The sequence below is a fragment of the Onychostoma macrolepis genome, chromosome 13 (assembly GCF_012432095.1).
Source record: "Onychostoma macrolepis isolate SWU-2019 chromosome 13, ASM1243209v1, whole genome shotgun sequence".
In the NCBI taxonomy this organism is placed as follows: domain Eukaryota; kingdom Metazoa; phylum Chordata; class Actinopteri; order Cypriniformes; family Cyprinidae; genus Onychostoma; species Onychostoma macrolepis.
The window spans coordinates 2,655,877-2,675,767 of record NC_081167.1 but is presented as its reverse complement, the minus strand read 5'-3'; the positions used below and the strand labels follow the sequence as shown (position 1 = coordinate 2,675,767).

The following is a 19,891-nucleotide window of genomic DNA, read 5'->3' as shown; positions in this document are numbered from 1 at the left end:
TCTCAGCTTACTTTCTTTACATGTTAACCTGCCTATCATTAATGATTGGAAATCTTGATTCTCCTTTAGATCCATGGGAACGCAGATAAACACTCCACAAACATTGAAATAATCTCATTTAGGCAGATGAGTAAGTTTGTTCTCCGTCATCCACACCATTGAAGGGATGCTTGCCGGAACAAGCCCACACGAAACGCGATACATTTCAGGTGACGTATATTACAGTGTGGGCTGCTTGCATTAAGATTCCCTTTTCGGATAGAATTACTTGACTGTGATGCAGTTACCTTAAGGGACAGAAACCTGTTGTAAATGTGCTAATGTGGCCTGAAAGACTGCACCTGCTTCTGAAATCCTCAAGCCATAGCCAAACAATGCAGCCAAATGATATGCCTCTCTCCGCTGAGAAAGACCTCTGGTGTGTTTGTGACATACACAAGACGTACCCGTGAGAATGAAAGAATGCATCTCCTAAGCAGAGGGGGGTTAATAACAGGGTTTTTCCCAGTCTGGCATGTCAAATAAAAGACAGATGGTGTTTGCTGCCAAATTCTGTGTTTTTGCCGTGCTCAACCCTGGTCACGTGAACAGCCAGTCAGTAATTGCACTGATTTAAGTTTCGCAAGCCTTAAGTACACATACACCAATAACACATGAGTTTGAGACCAGATTGTGAGTGTTTTTGATCAATCTCTTAAAAAAATGTAATTAAAAAATATGATATTTCTTTATGTCTTGCGTTGTTTGTATTCTGGTCTTTCTCTCGCATCACATTTGATGCTTACAGCAAGCTGATCCCTCAAGACAAAAAACAATTGCTTTTGCCATTGCGCCGGAGATTCAGCAGCGCCTTCCAGCTGCAACACATGAAACACCGTCAGAGTACCATAGGTTCTGTCCACATCGAGAACAGAACAAAGCTTCATGAAAATCATTCAGTTTTCTTCAGAAATGAAACGGTTCTCAATTCTCAGTCCTACAAATGAATCATCACAATTTCAAGGATTATGAAATGCTCACTTACAAAAGAGCATGTAAGGGGGTAACTGACAAAACCGCCCACAGGAAAATTCCCTGTGTTCCTTCCACACAAAGGACTGTGGAATAAGCAGCGTACCCCACTGAAGTCGAGATGCGATCATTTATGGCAAGCGCATGCGTCCCAGAAGCTACTTGACAGTCTCCTTGATCTTTGGAGGTCTGGAAATTTGAAGACGACAGTGCATAGATAGTGTCAGGAGTGTTTTGATAGATCAAAACATGCCTTCAAAAATAAACAAATTAATTCATAAAAAAGACCAACATTAGCATGCTTTGCCTTCCTACACGCTGTGAAGGACTTGATTTAGAACAACAGGAAAGAAGCCACTGAAACATTGTACGTGTCACATTTACAAAACATCTCCTATGTCAGTGAGAAGACGATACAATAGAAACTGTCAACTTTATCTCAGTGAACTATGAACTCTCTGGAAGGACAGAGGCACAGGACGAGAGATAGAGGGGAAGAGGCGTGTCTTCGGTGTGTCAGACAGGTTTACTGCCTCTGGCCAGTGAGACGCTCTCATTATTTGCATGTGAAAACTTGAGTCCCCACCCTTCACCAGGTTCTCAGCACTTGTCCTGTTCAGACACATTCAGGTTTTTTTTTTCAGAGACTAACACATCTCCTTTAGCTTGTGACATACCTCTTCTCTACTGGTACAACACAGGATAAGAATGCTAAGAGACACAGCATGATGATTTCCTCTTAAGTAAGTAACTTTTTACAAATGGCAAAGACTTGAATGTCATGCTCAGTGTTACTGAAGTACTGAATCGTTTGGAGCCAGTGAAAGAAAGCTGCAGAGTACAGATGACAGGTTACTTTGCTATACTGTATGTCTGCCTGTATTGATTTTGCATATTGAAAGATACGCTTCGCAGTGTTAGTGCATGACACTGTGACGGACTAGTTCTGAGAAAGTGTACAATGAACTAAACAGGGTTCTCACAAACGATTTACATGGATTTTAGTTCTAGTTTTATCTTTGGAATGTGCTGATGTCTTATAATCTCTAAGAGGAACAAATATTGGAAAAGTTTTATGGAATCTCTCAAAATGAGCTTTTTTGTTTTGTCATTTTCTTTCTGAATTAAGTGTTTAGTGAAACTGTGCTTTTGCAAGCAAATTTTCATTTTCAAGATCTTTTAAATATACAATATAAATCAGCAAAATCCTACAGCAGTGAATGTTTGACATTTCTTTCACAGAACCACAGAATGAGTTGTTTAACACCCAGCATTTAGTTTGGGTTGACGAAAACTGCCTTTGTTATTCAGTCAGCCTATTAATCAGCGTGTCAGAGCAGGTGGGGCTCCGAATGACTTTAAGTGTTGAATGCCAACCCCTTGTTAATGCTTTAGGCCTGTGGAGATCTCCGCACCTGCTGATCAAGTCAAGTCAAGTTGAATGAATTAATTATGCCTGATGGGATGAATTTGAAATAGGATGAACCTTGATGGATTCTGGGAAATAGCCTTTATTTAATGGCATCAAGGTTTTCTAGTGTGTGGTTTTCACCTGAATGCATATGTTACTGTTATGTTCACCTGTACTTCTTAACTTGTAGATAAACCATCTATCAAAAAGAAAGAGCAAATATTATTTTCCAAATGAATGACCTGGTTGTTTCTGAAGAACTGTATTAATATGCACTAATTTATCGATATACTATCAAATCCTTATACTATCAAATCCTTAATGCTGACAAACTACACATCATTATAAAGAACTCTTGTGCCCACTGTTTCATTAACGGTCTTAATTTTTAATTTCTTTGAAGGTGAAGTACATAATTTGGTTTCACTTTATTTTGATGGTCCCTTTAACACATTCTATTGACTATAAGTAATGTTGCACCTACATTTCTACTGACTCTCATTAGAGTGTTAGTAGTGTATTAGTTGACTCGTAGGGTTAGGGTTAGAATAAGTTGACACGTTCTTGCAAAGTTACTTATAGTCAGTAGAATATCTGTTGGGAGACCAACACAATAAGGAGTTAGCAGATATGAAGCAGACAGTATACTAATACTCTTATGAGAGTTTGTTGACATGTAGTTGCAACATTACTTAGTGTCAACAGAATGTTCAAAAGGGACCATCAAAATAAAGTGTTACCCATAATTTTTATTTATTTATTTATTTATTATTTATTATTATTATTATTTTTTTTTTGAAAGCCTCATATGAATCGTAAATATTTCATTACATTACAGTAGATGTTTTGCCGTTGACCTTTTTCCCCCCACTGACTAGCTGTTAAAGTGACAGTTACAGCTTATGCAACTGATTCAAACAGTTGTGTCTAAGTGGCCATTAGCAGGCTTGAAGGGTTCTGCAACTATTGAGATGATTGGGATAACTTTATTTTTCTGCGGGACTTATAGACTTACTTAGCGGGCAACATTTAGAGAGTGTCAGCTAACTAAACTAACTGTCCTGCACCCAGCAAACATTATTAAGTTGGACATGGAAGGTCTGTAGGCCTGACTCAGTAACAAAGCAGCACAATGCAATAACGTCAACATTTTCTCACATTTTCAGTCCAAGGAAAATAATTACAGGGCAGCTTCTTCGTTATAGGAACAGTGAGTCACTCACAGTTTCATCATCAGCAGAACATGTTACATCTGGAGAGTTTACTCACTGCTGTTGCTCAGTGTTTTAAATGTGCTCTCATTAAAAAAATGATTTATACGTAACACAGTACTTGACAGATCTATTTAAAATGATGTAGACTTACATGAGATGAAGACTCCAGTCATTTCAATGACCTAATACAAACTGTTTTATTCTATATGCAGTGGGTACCCTGTGGGGGCCACCATGTTGAGATCACAAAACCAGCTGTGCCAGGCAATGCAACAGTTTTTAATAATAATAACAATAATAATAATCAAGTCAAGTCAAGTCAAGTTGAGCTTTATTGTCATTCTGCTACATGCGGGGGCATACAGTGGAACGAAATGTCGTGCCTCACAGGACCAAGACTAATAATACTCAACTTATCATAATTAATATTAGTAATAACTTAGTAATAATAGTAATAAAACCATATATATATATATATATATTCATAGACATGATTTTCTACTTTCTGTTGCTAGTCTAAGTCCAGAGTAATGGTACTGATGCATTAGATCCTTCATTCCAGACCAAATGAGTGTGGAGAAGTAACATGTTCAAACAAGCACTTCCTGCAATGAAACAAACCATAATAGGAACAGATTTAAGATAAATGGCAGGACCTCAAGCTTAAAACTACAGTAACTGTTACTTTTTCTGAGTGGTTTTGTAGAATACAACTTGTCTAGAAGCCAGTGACAGCTGTTCTTTGAGGGTCTTATTGGAAACATTTTGCATAAGTGGCTGAAACCAATAAGCAAGAAATGTGTAAAGCTTGGAAAATACGGCCTTAATAGAAGCTCCGGTTTCACTTTATTTTAATGGGCACATTAAACACATTCTGTTTGCACCTACATACTGTACCTACTAACTCTCACTAGAGTGTTAGTAGAGTATTAGTAGACTGGTGGGGTTAAGGTTAGAATAAGTTGACATGTTCTTGCAAAGTTACTTATAGTCAGAATCTGTTGGGACACCATCACAATAAAGAGCTAGCAGATATTAATCAGACAGTCTACTTACACTCTAATGTGAGTTAGTTGACTTGTAGGTGCAAGTTACTTATTGTCAACAGAATGCTCAAAAGGGACCATCAAAATAAAGTGTTACTGAATCAAAATTGAAATCCATGCAAGATGCTATTATGCGTGTATCTAGGTGAGCTGTTACAGAACATTGTTGATGTGCAGAATTGTTGAACATCATGTGTGTTGTTTCTTAGGTGGCAAAGGCTGTACAGTGTTTTGAGGAATCCAAATCGACACCGTGATGGAATCTGATTTTTCACTGCGGTCCTCCTCAAAGGGAGAGTTCAAGGCGGAAGATTACATACAGCCGCATTACAAGGAAGCGTATCGCTTAGCCATCGACTGCCTGGTCAAAGAGGGAGAAGCTTCTTATCGAAATTTCATCAAAGAGGAAGGCATATGCGGTTTCCTCTCCGAGGAGGAAATCAACCATATTACAGAGAGTGCTGTGCAGCCCCCCTCCAGCAACCACTCTGAGGAAGCGGACTGTCCACAGGATGATACGTCCTCCACAGGCACATACTGGCCCACTCACTCAGACACTGACCCGCCGAACCTGGATTTAGGCTGGCCAGACGTCCCGCAGAGAAGGCTCGCAACCAACATAGACCTGCTGTTCCACCCGCCGAGGCAAAACAGCCCCACTATCAAGGAAGTGATCCGCAAACAAATACAGGATGCCAGGCAGGTAATGTTGATAAAACAGCATGCTGAAAGGGGTGTATATAAACGCCTCTTTGAAACCAGTCCTTCTGTAGATCACATGCTTTTGAACTGTGCTCAGAGTTTAGAAACACACATGCACGCAGCTCAAGAATGCCCTAGAATCAAAACTGAGCTTTTGAATGATATTGTATCCTAGTGGTAACAGATCTGGTCGGTAACTGAAAGGTTGTGGGTTCAAAACCCACAGGGGGTGATCCATGCATCATTGTGCCGTTGTCAGGTTGCTCCAGGAGATTGTTGTACACCTTCCAATTTCCACAATCAGAGATGGTGTGGCATGTTGATAAGGTCCATCTGGGGAAAATTAGTTTCACTGTCACCCTGTTGAGCATGCGATAAATAAATTAGCAAATCTTTGAAAGTCTGAAAGGCTAATAGAGTGCATAATAGGATTGTACATGTCCCATTCATTTTCTACGTGGATTAATTGATTTTGAGCAATAATGTTAAAAGCCTACCATAAGCTCCAAAGCTTAAGCAATGAAATATGCTTCTGAGGAAGCCACAAGATGGTGTTTATTTTCCAAAATCCAGTGAAGCACTACACTACAAGTCAAAGATACAAAGTTTGTCTTTGATCTTCACTGGAATCACCTATCACATAGACATGCTTTTCGCAGTGTTCAGCCTTGCAGACAGCTTCTACCTTTAGAGTAAAGAGAAAATTTCCCCCAAAGACATGTCTTTCTAAATAAATTATGTTAGCACACTACATAAAAACATCATAGAGGCTCTCAGAGTACACTCCAAGGCTGAAATAAAATCCGTTTTTAGCTACATCATTTTGTGTATCTTCAATTTGATGCATTTAGCTAAGGTTTGACACGCCTGACAGTGTGGAATTAAAGCCTTACATTCAATTAATTACCTCTAAATTGAATGTTGTCTTTGCGCCCAGCACTGCTATGTAATTGTTAGTGAGCGATTAAAAGATGAGTAAAGAAAGTATGGTCGGCTAAGATTTGACTCCAAAAAAATAAAAAATCTTAAATTCAATGTGACATTATTTTCTTAACAATTAAGTATATTGCCATTATTGATTTTTCAATGATAGCTAAACATTTTCTAAATTAAATACCATAACATCTATTTTCTCATTAAAGTCACAAAGTTCTCTCATCTGCTGTTGATTGGATGGAGGCAGACCGACTAAGAAAGGGGCGGGGTTTAGGTTTGCTAAATGAATGGAGAAGTCCTGCATCTGTTACCAGAGTGAATCTGTTGTTTTGACTAGAGGGTCTATTTATGGCATTTTGATTAAAAATTAGAAAGCCAAAAAAAAAAAGGAAACATATGCATGGACGAATCATTCACAGAGATCAATAATATGAATTATTGAGTATATTTCCATTTCATGCCGACTTCAGGATAATGCAAATTAGATTTTTTTTTTGGTTACAGTACAGTGCAGTTACCAAATAAAGTACTGAGTAATATACAGACATAACTTATTATTTCACATTTAATGCGATTATAGTATGCACATGTAGAACAGGAAAAAAAGAGCCAATGATTTTGAATTTATTGATTTATTGTTATTATTATTTTATTTTGTTTTATTTTATTTTCTAATGTGCTTAATTGCCATGAAAATGGAAACAAAATACAATTTCTTGTTTCTTTCTTTTGGAATTTGCCGTCAGAATTAAACCCTTAAACTGACTCTGAAATATCATTCGCCAATGTAGTGAATGTTTGACTTTTTTTCTTTCTGTGTCTGAATAATTTTAATGAGTAGGTGTCCATAATCTTGTATAAGTTTTTTGGTCCAAGGCACTGATGAGTGCAGCATTGCTGTCTGTCAGAGCAATGAACCGTTGCATTGTTACAGGTGTATAGGAAAAGTGCCAACCATTTTCACTGCCCTGCCTGTTCACCCCACGATTCCGTCATAATCACAGAGGAGGCTATAAATTGATTTCCTTTAAATTGTGATGTCTTGAACTCTTGCTAAAGATGTGATAAGGCCAGGTACATCACTTTCTCCCTCAGGCATCAGTCATGTACAGATTACAGCAGTCTCTCCACAGCAACAGTGGCAGCTAAACTGTGCTGAACAAACACACAGCAAACAATGGGACTTGTTGTGCAATGCTGAAATGATCACTCCCTTTGCAGTTGATGAGACAGGAGTGCCAGAAATATCTAGGTGTGCCTATGAGAAGCAAGCTTTACCACATAAAAAAAAGAAAAAAAAAAAAGAAAAAAAAATGTCATGCAAAGAAAGCCTTGCTTCTGGGGTGTGGAGCAGTGTTTATTAGTAATAAGTGAGAAAGCAAACCTTCTTTCTGAGCAATGCAATCTTCTTTGTGTTTTGATAATGAGAGATGATTAAAGCCCTGGATCATTTAATAATGAGGAAGCATGTCTAAGAGCTTCTAATGAACATTATTCACAGTTGGACTGAGATACATGCATGTAATTGAGAACAGTATCGTCAAAATGGACTCTCACCAATTCACTGTTGGCCAAAATTTATAAGTAAAAATAAATAAATAAAATATACAGGATGTGATCATATCATTTGATTAAGCATTATATAATGGAAGTCACAGCAGAATCCAGACTTTATGTTTGTTCCCAATCCATATGTAGGTGGAGAAAATCAATTAATTCTGAAAGGTTTCTTAATGAATAGATTTATGTGAATCATTACTTACTATCACATGATAATCTACACTCTACATAACAATGCAAAAACTAAATGACCAATTTCTCCCAAATCTTGCCCCTGATAGCCAGAGTTTTCCGAAAAAAAAAAAAAAAAACATTTCTTTTTGAAAAATGTTCAGAATTATAAGCATGCATTACAACATTCATGATCATGTGATGTTAATTCTTATAAAATTTTAATATAGTCATATTTAGCTGATTAGAGCTGAGCGATGATAATAAAATGTACATTTTGCAACGATACAAGCAATCACGCTGTTGAGATTTGCTATATAGCATATATCATCTTACATGAGTACACTCATGTAAAGTTGCATATACTATACATCCTACTTCACATATAGAGCTAAGTGATAATATAGTTTACATTTAGTACCGAAATCATCAATCAAGCAGCATAAATTTGCTATAGAGTATATACTGCACTATGTGAGAATGTATTCAGGTAAAGTTGGGTGTACTATACATCTACAGTAAATTTCATTATATAGGTGGCTGGCTGATAATATTGTTTGCAGTTTACAATAATATAAACAATCAAGCAGTTCAGATTTGCTAGTATACAGTATGTTTCTGTTTAAGATTGGACATGTGCCTTATAGTAGTATAATGCATTATACTGATAATAATATGTTAATATGTTAAAGTTATTCATTCATAATGTGGTGATACTGAGAATTATGAAACCTGTGAGGTATTGTTTGGTGTTATTTTTTGTGTGATGATGCTCAGAGAAAATTGTAGTTGCCTTCACACACTGTAAAAAGAGGCAGCCTACAGTAGTTACCTTAAAGAGTTGTTACCTGCTTTAACATATAGATTTGTTGGTATGATTCAGTGATTTGGTTTCCATTTTCAGTGCAAGAACCATGACCCCCCCACCATTAGACCCATTAGGCGACCACCTAAGACAGCATCTCACGAGGCTGTGTATTTACCAAACCAATCTCAGTGTGCTGAATGAACTGCACCTCGTGTGGCTCTGGCGCTCTGATTACATGTGCTCCCTAGAGTCGACTCACAGCGATGAAATATTTGAGCAATGTATACACTATCTTGTCAGGTGTGTTTGGGAGGAGGATTCTCATCTAGGGTGCCAAATGATATCGATTGATATACTAGCCTCTGCCAAGCCAAGATTCAATTAAACTGAAGGCGGTTTCATTTATGTAGACAATAGAACATAATACAATGGAATATGGAATTTTGCTTAGTTTTTATTTGTAGATGTGTTGATGGGTTTTTGCATAAAAGAGTGGAAGCAGGTGTGAGAAAAGTTTTTTTTAATCTTGCAAGCTTTTAAAATCGTAATTGCCACTATAAGCGTTTACTTGTATTTCCAAGTGCAGTGTTGCGTATACTTTACTTGTACATGTGTTTTCAGAACAAAGGAATCTTAGAAGCAGTAAAAACATATTCTTAGTTATGATTCTGCCTGGCAGTAATGAAGCCTTTTCAGTATTTCAATGACACACGAACAAGTAAATTAGAAAGGCTGAACGACTCCTTAAGATGGGGATGAGAAGAGACACTTTGAATAAGAATTCATGAGGACTCTCTCTGTGAGCGATAAATGAAAAGTACAGCATGCAGGAAAACACATGGGTTATTATCATGTCTAAGTAAACAAGATATACTTGGTTTAAAAATGTGAGCGTGTATGGAGGTGATGAGCTAAATAAACATAATTGAAGGCTTGCTTATTTTCAACCTTTATTTTATGGTGGTACCTTAGTCATGGTAAAAAAATCTCTCATGAAGCCTCCCATTGCGTTATTTGAAATACAAAACTGTAAAAGTCAGTCAAGATTATATGCTGTACAACATTGTTCATTGTTTGTGCAGAAATTCTTTATTAATCATTTTTTAATCGGTACATGTTGTCTAGGGCGTGGCGAGATACGACTTACGCCAAGACTCATTGTCATTCAGCGTTAACGGAACATCTTAAACCTGTCAAGACTTGAATCAAGGAATGTCGGTCTTCCTGAAAGACATATGCTAGGACTAAACCTTTTAATAATACAAACCGTACAATCTTCTCCCCTCACTTCTTTCAGTTTAATATTAGGCAAAAGGCCCAAGAAGATAAATATCATCCTGTGTTGGTTTCATGAAAGCCACCTTTCGAGTTATTGAAATCAGCCTAGATGTGGTTTTTCTGACTACGCAGAAAAACGAAGGGTGCCGTTTTAATAAACTGAAGCAGCTTCTGGGCTGACACCTCTGGTTCGCACTTCTGCTTTGTTCAGCTTTATGTAACTGACAGGGATGTCACTGATTTAAGAGAATATCATAGACTGCCTGTTCTGAAAGCGGATGCCCAAAAATCTTCTGAGGCTGATGTTTCGATTATGTTTTCATTTTTATGTCTATACAGGTCATAGCAATCGCAATGGATGTTTTCACTGACGTGGACATCTTTAAAGAAGTGGTAGATGCCTCAGTCAGAGGTGTTCCTGTCTACATTCTCCTGGACCACAATCACTTCAAAAGCTTTCTCAGTATGATAGAAAAACAAGACATCCAAATCCAAAAACTCAGGGTAAGTGCCCATATTCTACTGTATTTTGCCTTCAAGTCATGTGTCATTAAAATGACCTCCATCCCAAAACAGCATAATTTACTATATTAACACCCTTTTTGCTTATGTTTGCTAGAAAACAAACATGCAAAAATGAATAAATCAAATGAAATATAGAGATGGATAATTATTCCAAAACACATTTAAGTTATGTTTTGGTCCAGTGGTATGATTCTGGATTTGCCTTGTATACACCTTTTAATAAGCCAACATTGCTACTGCATCAGAAAGTGTGCATTTGGTTGCGTTTCATTGTGTGGTTTCACTGAAACACAGAGCAGGCAGTGAAGTGCAGTGCAGTGCGTCTGAGAGGGTCTGAGTGTGTCTGAGCATCCCATTCTGCTCAAGAAAACAGTGCCACTCTAGAAAAATACGGCACTTCTCTACCATTGACATGAGGGAAGCATATTGCTTAACGTATGAACCTGTGCATGAAAGGGTTTTTTCGATTGAGTGTGCTCGCTAACGGAGACAGAATGTGTGTACTGGATCAAAACATACTCTCTGTACTGAAACATACAGGAAATGAAATGAACTGACAAACAAACTGTCAAAATGAGGAGCGCACACAAACACAGTGTCATGTGTGTTACCATGATGGCGTTGTGACTTTGTGTCCGACTCTGTGCAATGGCGATGTTTTTGTTCGTAAGACTGTGACAACGGCCATCTTTGAACCTCTCTCACTGTACGATATAGGACCACTGTTTAGGAGCCACAGAAATCACCACGATTGTTTCATGATGCCAATCTTTCGTCTGGGACAGCTGAAACTCATGCAGTGTGTAGCGCTGTTCAGAGACGTCTGTTGTCAAGGTCTTGCGACCAAAGATAGCCTGCAAAAAGATTTTCAATGTCAAAAATTCTGCATGATCATCGCACACTGTGTTTGCTGCTATGACCCACGTTTACTGACCAGCCAATAAAAATGCAACAAGCACTTGAAGGCTTAAAGCAGCCCTCTTTTGCGTGGGGGCGGGGTTTATGTAAATTTCAGGGTTTATGATGTCACTGATCCAGGAAGTAGCTCGTTGTAGTTAAAAAGACTCTTGTAAAGCTGCTTTGCAACAGTTTGCATCGTGAAAAGCGCTATACAAATAAACTTGAACTGAATTGAAAAGGGTGAAATCAATGACCCCTTTAATAAATTACCATTTTATAAACATGGTGCAGTTTAGTTTCATTTGTAAAATGAACACACATTCCTTGCAGATTTGAAGGCTAATTTTATTGACATTTCTTGGTCCCACTTTATATTAGGTGGCCTTAACTACTATGTACTTACATTTAAATTAATCATTTGATACAATGCACTTATTGTGTGCATACATGTTTTTACATTGTACTTATATTTTTAAAAATACATATATGTAGTTACATCTGTAATTAATTTCTGCAATTAAATTTATAATTACACTGTTGACCCATCACTTACACCTTAACCCACCCTTAAACCTACCCATACCACCAAACCTGTCCCTAACCTACCCGTATCCCACCTCAATAGCAGCAAAAGTACTTTGCAATACAGTATGAACACAATAAGTACATTGTACTTATTTTTTGATGTAATACATAGTAGTTAAGGCCACCTAATATAAAGTGTGACCCATTTCTTAAATTTTTATAAAATAATTAAAACAGAGCCATAGAGGTTGTTTTCACTATGGAAGTGCATTAACCAGAACACTACACTAAAAGCAACAAATCAAAGGATCAAAGGTCGAAGAAGATGCGGCTGCAAACGTAACGGCAGGGACAGTGTCATAATATGAAGCTCAGTTTTTACACATCTCCCCACACAAGCATATTTTATCATGACTTTTGCATCATGATCAAATGTACTTGTGACTTTGAGGGAACGAGACAGTTTATCTCAAGCTCCAACATTAACTAAGCAGCCAAGATAAATTATCTTGGCAGCTTTGGCTGCTTGGTTAATGTTAGAGCTTTAGATAAACTGCGTCTCTTTCCCTCAAAGTCACAAGTGAAAGAGAGACACAGTGTGATGCTACTCCCATTTGACAAGCATCCCTGTTCGCTGTGACAGAATGAAAATGATAAAATAAATGAATGAAAAAATAAAAATAAAACATCAATTACACACCTAAATTTGCTACAACCATGCTAAAAAGGCTTTCTGTCATCCTGAGAGAAACAGATTTTATACTGGCCAAAATCAATTGAACACACATCACGCAGTTGTGGCTTTCAAGCTCTTGAGGAGGACCTTCCCAGGGGACAGCAACTTTATATCTGTGACCATGTTGATTCAAAAGCTTCAAAATGCAGGTGTCAAGAGCAACACATGCAATTTTTGTTATTGGATACATATATTTGATTCCTGTGTGTGACCAGATTTCCTCATTTATCTGCATTATATTCTTCTAGCTGATGGCTGGGACTGATGTCAATGTAAAAATTTGACTGACAGAATGCATAACCAGAAAAACAAAATGTCAACAGCAATCTGCAAAGCTGTCATGCTGATATTCTTGTTACTTTTACAGAGCTCTCATCTCTCAGAACTTGTTGTTCTTTGTTCTGGGGCGATAAAGGAAATGAAAGTTGTTGAAATGAAAGAGCTGTTCTTTGAGAAACTTAAACATATATATAACCACAGAGAAATATATATATATATATATATATATATATTTTTTTTTTTTTCAACTAAATACCGTCTTTTCTCTTTGTATGCAAATCAGTTAACCATTAATCACGTGGATTTTCTTGTCAAATATGATGACACCTGGAAATATTCATGTACTGATGACGAGCCATATAAAGAAGCAATGAACTGGAAACACTGTCCCTCCCACTTCTTCCCAGAGGGTATTGACTATGATTTTATGAAAAACAAGCTGTAATTAAGATTTTTTTTTCTCACCACACCTCATCAGAGTGAAAGGGTGGTTTCCCAACAGTGGTTCAGGCTGTAGGATTGCCGAATGACTAAAGAAACATTATCAGCATGATGGTATAACACTGTACATTTCTAGTCTATTACCACCCACTTCCACTTATACCAATGATGGAAATAAGTGCAGTTAGAATAGCTAAATATGTGGGTTGCTATTAAGTGACTATATTGTATTGCAATAGGTAGCACTTCAGTATTAACCTTGAAAGCAGAAGACTTTGATTATGTTTGACCCTACGAGAGTGCCATCATCAGGGTATTTTTCTGCTACTGATTTTTTTTTTTTAATGTCTGTGAACTCAATATATTCAAATGTCACTACACAGCATAGCAACAGCAACTGATGCAGATCCTGAAATTTCTATGGTTGATTTACTATTTTAAATTAAATTTAACGGACTTTCTTCACCGTGGACACAAGAAACTTTCATTTTACAGTTGCACAAGACAAGCGCCATCGTCATTAGTGTTGTTTGGGTGCACACAGATGGTACATATAAACTTTAACAGCTTTGTCACTTCAGCAGTAGTGATAAGAAAGGACCCTTGGCCTCACCAGACAGCCTTACTGTTGTTATCTTTGTTTGCAAAGCAATAATGAGGTTTGTTTGTCTTTCATTTTGTTTTTGCTAAGCAGACTTAATGTCTCTGTATAATTTCTCATCAAATCAACATGAAATACGAAGTATATGTTTGAGTAAAACAGGATATTCAGTAGGAAAAAATGTTGGACGGGACTTTGTACATTGGGAATTGATTACATGAAGTACATCAGAATGAAAAACAGAATGAAAAAAGGTGGTTGGAGGACTAGTAAGAGAGAATTGTCACATCAGCAAGAAAGAAAATGATTGGAAGTTATATTGCATCAGACTTATTGATAACCAATTATATTTACTAAGGGCAATCAATTATATATTCATTACTACTTTTTGAGAACTCTCTCAGAACAAAACTAATTTAAATTGAATATATTATATTATAGATTATAGATTATATATCTATATTATAGATTATAGGGAATACTATTCACTATTAACTAGTTGCTTATTTGTACTTATAAAGCACATATTAATGTCATATTCTGGATATTCTAGATGCTGTAATCCACCCCATAACTAAATTTAGCAACTACCTTACTAACTATTAATGAGCAGCAAATTTGCAGTCTTTTGAGGGCAAACTCTTAGTTAATAGTGAATATGTGTTCCCTAATCTTAAGTGTTACCAAATTTCTTAATTACATTCAGGCTTGTGCCCGAGACATTGTTGTACTTTATGATGTTTTATTAACAAAGCATGGGAGGAGCAGTTCAGATAATCAAACAATTTAGCACAGTTAGCACGTTCAGATAATCAGCTCAATTAGCATAATAGTAAATATACAGCCAACTTAACTTTTTATGGCATCCCTCCTCCACCCCAGCTCCTCCCTCCTAACTATTTCTATCCCAGCTTGGGTTCTGGTGAGGGAGTTCTCCGGGCTTGGGCTAAATTCTGAGCTCAGAGCCCTCCCCTCATATTTTTATTTGCCTGTTTTCTTGCTAAATTATATCTATCTTTTTTTCTTTTTTTCATGGCTATAGAATATGAGGATACGCACAGTGAAAGGCCAGGAATATTCTTGCAAATCTGGGGTAAAGTTCCATGGAGGAATGGGGCAGAAATTTCTTCTTGTTGACTGCCAAAAAGTATTTTTTGGATCATACAGGTGAGGCAGCATTTGTTTTATTATTATTTTATTTTTAATTAATTTAATGATAATAGTAACTATTTATTTTTATTTCTTTATTCTTCGTTTGGGTTTGGGTTTCTCTCAGGGTATTTATTTAAGGTTTTTTTTTTTTTTTTTCAAATGAAAATAAATGGCTATTGCATTATAATCCAAAGCCATTCATGCTTAAAAATGCATTAAAATGTGTCTTATACTTCATATACTTATCTGGGCCACTTTATATAAGGACTGCAAAAACATTTAACGTATGTCAACAAACAGTGCACAAATTTCTGGCTTTCAAAAGCATTTTTTTTTTTTCAAATGATTGCAGTCATTTAAAACTCACCCAAGATAAACTGCATTCCAACACACTTGCATGTTGCTAGGACAGAATTTAATAACTATGTTTATGTTCATTTCTTGTTTGACAGCTTCATGTGGTCTTATGAGAAGATCAACCTCAGCATGGTTCAGGTTATAACAGGCCAATTAGTGGAGACTTATGACGAGGAATTCCGGACGTTGTTTGCTCGATCGACAGTCCCAGCTCAGTTTCAGACTGCCAGTGTGAACCAGTGTGAGACGAAGCCCAATGGCAAAATGGATGGATATCTGATTCATTCCAGCAACCCCTTTGAAAGGAAAGATCATTTAAGGCACACGCTTGATGCTGTTTACCGGCAAGCCTGTGAAAGGAAATCAGGATTCTCTGCACTGAGAGAGGTTGAAGAAAGACCACTTGTTACACCGCATGCTCGATTCCTTCAAGACACATCAGAGTTTTACAAAAGACACAGCTACGCAGGAGAACGGCAGGAGCCTGTGTATCTGCCAAAATTGCCCAAGTATGGCTCTAGTAACTGGAACGTGGCAGCAGAGAGCAACCGTTATGGCGGATTCTCCAACAACGTGGACAACCAGTACGAAAGTTACGTCATCAACCCGATGTTCAGAGGCTCAAACATGCGCCAGTCTTACCACGGCCACGACAAACAAATTCTCAACATGAGGCAAAACCTGCCCAGTTTAGCAAGTACTTCCAAGTCCTTCCTTCGGACATGGAGGATAGAGTCTTACCTCAACAACAGCAACGACGCACCTTACGGCGAGAACCACGATTATCTCGACCAATTTGAGGAGAATAAAATGGGTCATCCGCAACACTCTCGCATCAGGTCATCGGTTGTTTTCACATCCACCATACCGGAACAACCAGAAACGAACAGCTGCTCAAATAATTCAGCGTCCACCAACCACGACCCGGCACGAATTCAGTCAAACGCTCAGGTGTATTCCTCAACCCAGTGGAATCAGACAGCACAGCACGATGACTACATGCTAAAGCGGCGCAGTTTACAGATTTTAGAAAACTCAGGAAGTAACACGACATATAGCTCCGGAAGGGATTCAATATATGCAAGTTTAAACAGAGCCAAAAATCGATTTGCACACAAGGAGAATGACTACCAGCAAGATGACAGATACAAAAGGCACAGCTTGGCCGATTCCAGGTGCAATACATATAACAGTGACTTTAACGAGCCCTCTAGTTACATGTACGCATCTTTACCTAGAAGACAGAAAATCTGCAACATGTCTGCAAACGAGAATCCCAGAAATGGAGCGTACACGCCAAATTTCAAAGAGGACCAGAGGTCCGTCTCACATCATGATTTCAAAAAGGCAGATGAGAGCAAAACTACCTCAGGAAACATATGGCAAGAGCCTCCCTCGAGGACTGTGTCAGAAACGCTTCTGGACACGGAGGACAGTCAGCCTCCGAAACCAAACAGCGCATCATCGCAGCGCTTCTTGAAAAGGAGCACCAAGAAAATAAAATCCCTTCTAAACATCCCACAAAAGGGGGACAGCTCACCGAAAGGAAAGAACTCAGAAAGTCTCAAAATGGGAAGCAGCACAGATACGATTATCTCAGATTATGATGACACCACGCAAGGCAAGAAACACCAGGGTAGCACTGCCAATTCCACCAAGTCCACTGAGAGCAGCAGACTGAAGCGAGCTAATGGGAAGATCCCTGGAGCTGAGAATCACTCTCCTGGCCTGGCGGGAGAGGCATCTGCGCCTCGCTTTAGTACCGAAGAGCTTCATCCGTCTCACACACCTGCAAGTGCAGAGACTTCTAAAACACAGGAGCAATCCACGGCCGTTTCTCAGAACGAGAAGACAAACTCAACACTGACCAGATCAGATCTGGTGTCAAAGCAACAAGTATCAGTAAACAGGCTGTATAGCAGATTTGAGCCGCTTTGCTCATTTGAAAGCAGGAGTCCCACAGCAGGCCAGCCTGCCTATGTACCTGCACAGAGTCAAGTAAGCGAGAAAACAAGGAATTCTGTCTTTTTAAGAAGACAGCCCATGAATGACCATAGAAGTTATACAAACCAGCAGACGCAGGGACACGACAATAGAATTGGCCGTTTCATTCAAAGGGTTGGAAATTTAATACACAAGAATAAGTACTGATATAACTAGTGAAATGATGTTGAAGCTGAAGCGAATCATTTCTGCACCACTTTACTGACCAAATGGAATTGCAAAAATTGCACAAATAAGTATTTTCAAACAGGTTTCTTAAGCACTATTCTCCACCTTTCAATGGTCAGATTAACAGATAGTCCTACCCCTAACTATTGCCAAGGTTGTTATGTCAGACTGGTCGGGATGCTCATGCTCAATGGCTTGTTTAAACTGTCTTGTTTAAATGCATAATAAACTGGGATAGGAGAAAATATTTTCTGATACTAAAAACTTATACATTTTGGCTTTGAAAATGTGCAACAGCGATGTTTACTTGAATGCATTATTGCTAATGCCAGTGTTGAAGGTTTGCAATATAACTGGTGGAAAATGCTGCAAGTTTGAGAATGCAGCATTTGCAGCAGAATGCTGCTACTTTGTTTTATTATTATTAATATTATTTGTGCATTTAAAAGGAATGTTTTGTGTTGGGATAATGGGCAACCTGGGTTAATTATTTCTATCACTTGAGTAATTGCCACTTGAAACATTACCTGAGGACAAAACCTGCTTACAAGCTGTAGTAAACCATCCATACAACTTTAAATCACACTTCAGCCTGGACAAAAGCTTCCCCGAAATAATGCGGATTGTTGTTTTAAGCTGGCATTGAAATGCTGAAACACATGCAAGATACAGTATATAATGTTGGTTTGTGGGTAACTGGTGCTTAGCTACTGTATCTTTCAGGGTGACCACACTGCCTTTGCACTATATATAGGTCATCATTTTGCTTATGTTAAGATTGTTTGTGTCATGATTGATCCAAAACAGTTCTCAATTAAATATGTGAATTAATGAGTGTCATTTCAGTACAGTATACTGAACGAACAATATCAAAACGCTATTCTCCCACTTTTTTTTTCTTCCTCAAAAATACAATCACTGTTGCTTGTATCCCAATAGGGTACTTACCAAGAAATGAATGGTCTCAAAACTGATTGATGTTGAAACTGTATTAGCCTGTTGTGCTACAGGGGGCATATAGGAAGATAAATATGCAATTTATTCAAGGCAAGGCAAGTTTATTTATATAGCACATTTCATACACAATGGTAATTGAAAGTGCTTTACATAAAAGGAAGTAAAATAATCATAAAATAATAATAATAATCACAACAATAAAACAGGGAAGTTACAAACTTTTAAAATGATTTAGATTTTGATTTAAAATGAATTTAAAACAGTTAAAAATAGAAAATGATTATACATTAAATACAGTGCAGTCAGTTTGGACGTAGCACAGTGCTCATTCAACAAATGCACAGCTAAACAGATGAGTTTTGAGTCTGGATTTAAATGTGGCTAATGTTTTAGCACATCTGATCTCTTCTGGAAGTTGGTTCCAACTGCGGCATAATAGCTAAAAGCGGACTCCCCTTGTTTTGTGTGAACCCTTGGTATTTCTAACTGACTCGATCCTAATGATCTGAGTGGTCTGTTAGGTTTATATTCAGTGAGCATATCTCCAATGTATTTAGGTCCTAGGCCATTGAGTGCTTTACAAACGAGTAAAAGTACTTCAAAATCAATCCTAAATGTAACTGGAAGCCCGTGTAAGGACCTGAGGACTGGTGTGATATGCTCAGATTTTCTGGTTCTAGTCAGAATCCTGGCAGCAGCGTTCTGGATGAGCTGCAGCTGTCTAATGGTCTTCTTTGAATGAGACCATTACAATAATCCACCCTGCTGGTGATAAAGGCATGAACAAGTTTCTCCAAGTCTTGACTGCAAACAAAACATCTAATTCTTGCAATGTTTTTGAGATGATAGTATGCTGATTTAGTTACTGTATTGACATGACTACTGAAACTAAGGTCTGTCTCCAGAAACACCCCAAGATTTTTGACTTGATTTTTAGTTGTTTGACCCCTAGAGTCAAGTTATGCATTCACCTTGATAACTTCTTCTTTGTTTCCAAATGCAATGACTTCATTTTTCTCCTTGTTTAACTGAAGAAAGTTCCGGCACATCCAACTGTTAATTGAATCAATATTCACTTGTTTGAGTTTACCAACAACAAGTTAGATCAA

General features: G+C 37.7%; 1 protein-coding gene across 1 annotated transcript; it reads left to right on the top strand.

Moving 5' to 3' along the window:
- Positions 1 to 1,622: 1,622 nt before the first annotated feature.
- fam83b (family with sequence similarity 83 member B) lies at positions 1,623 to 18,738 on the top strand. The gene is made up of 5 exons (XM_058794845.1): positions 1,623 to 1,754; positions 4,892 to 5,385; positions 10,477 to 10,641; positions 15,187 to 15,311; positions 15,749 to 18,738. Exons 2-5 carry the CDS (start codon positions 4,939 to 4,941, stop codon positions 17,802 to 17,804), a joined length of 2,793 nt encoding a protein of 930 aa, XP_058650828.1. The 5' UTR covers positions 1,623 to 1,754; positions 4,892 to 4,938; the 3' UTR covers positions 17,805 to 18,738.
- Positions 18,739 to 19,891: the final 1,153 nt, after the last annotated feature.

Coding starts and splice junctions, on each gene's coding strand:
- fam83b (XM_058794845.1), top strand. CDS start 4,939: ATGGAATCTGATTTTTCACTGCGGTCCTCCTCAAAGGGAGAGTTCAAG. Junction 10,642..15,186: donor TCCAAATCCAAAAACTCAGG/GTAAGTGCCCAT, acceptor TCATGGCTATAG/AATATGAGGATACGCACAGT. Junction 15,312..15,748: donor GTATTTTTTGGATCATACAG/GTGAGGCAGCAT, acceptor CTTGTTTGACAG/CTTCATGTGGTCTTATGAGA.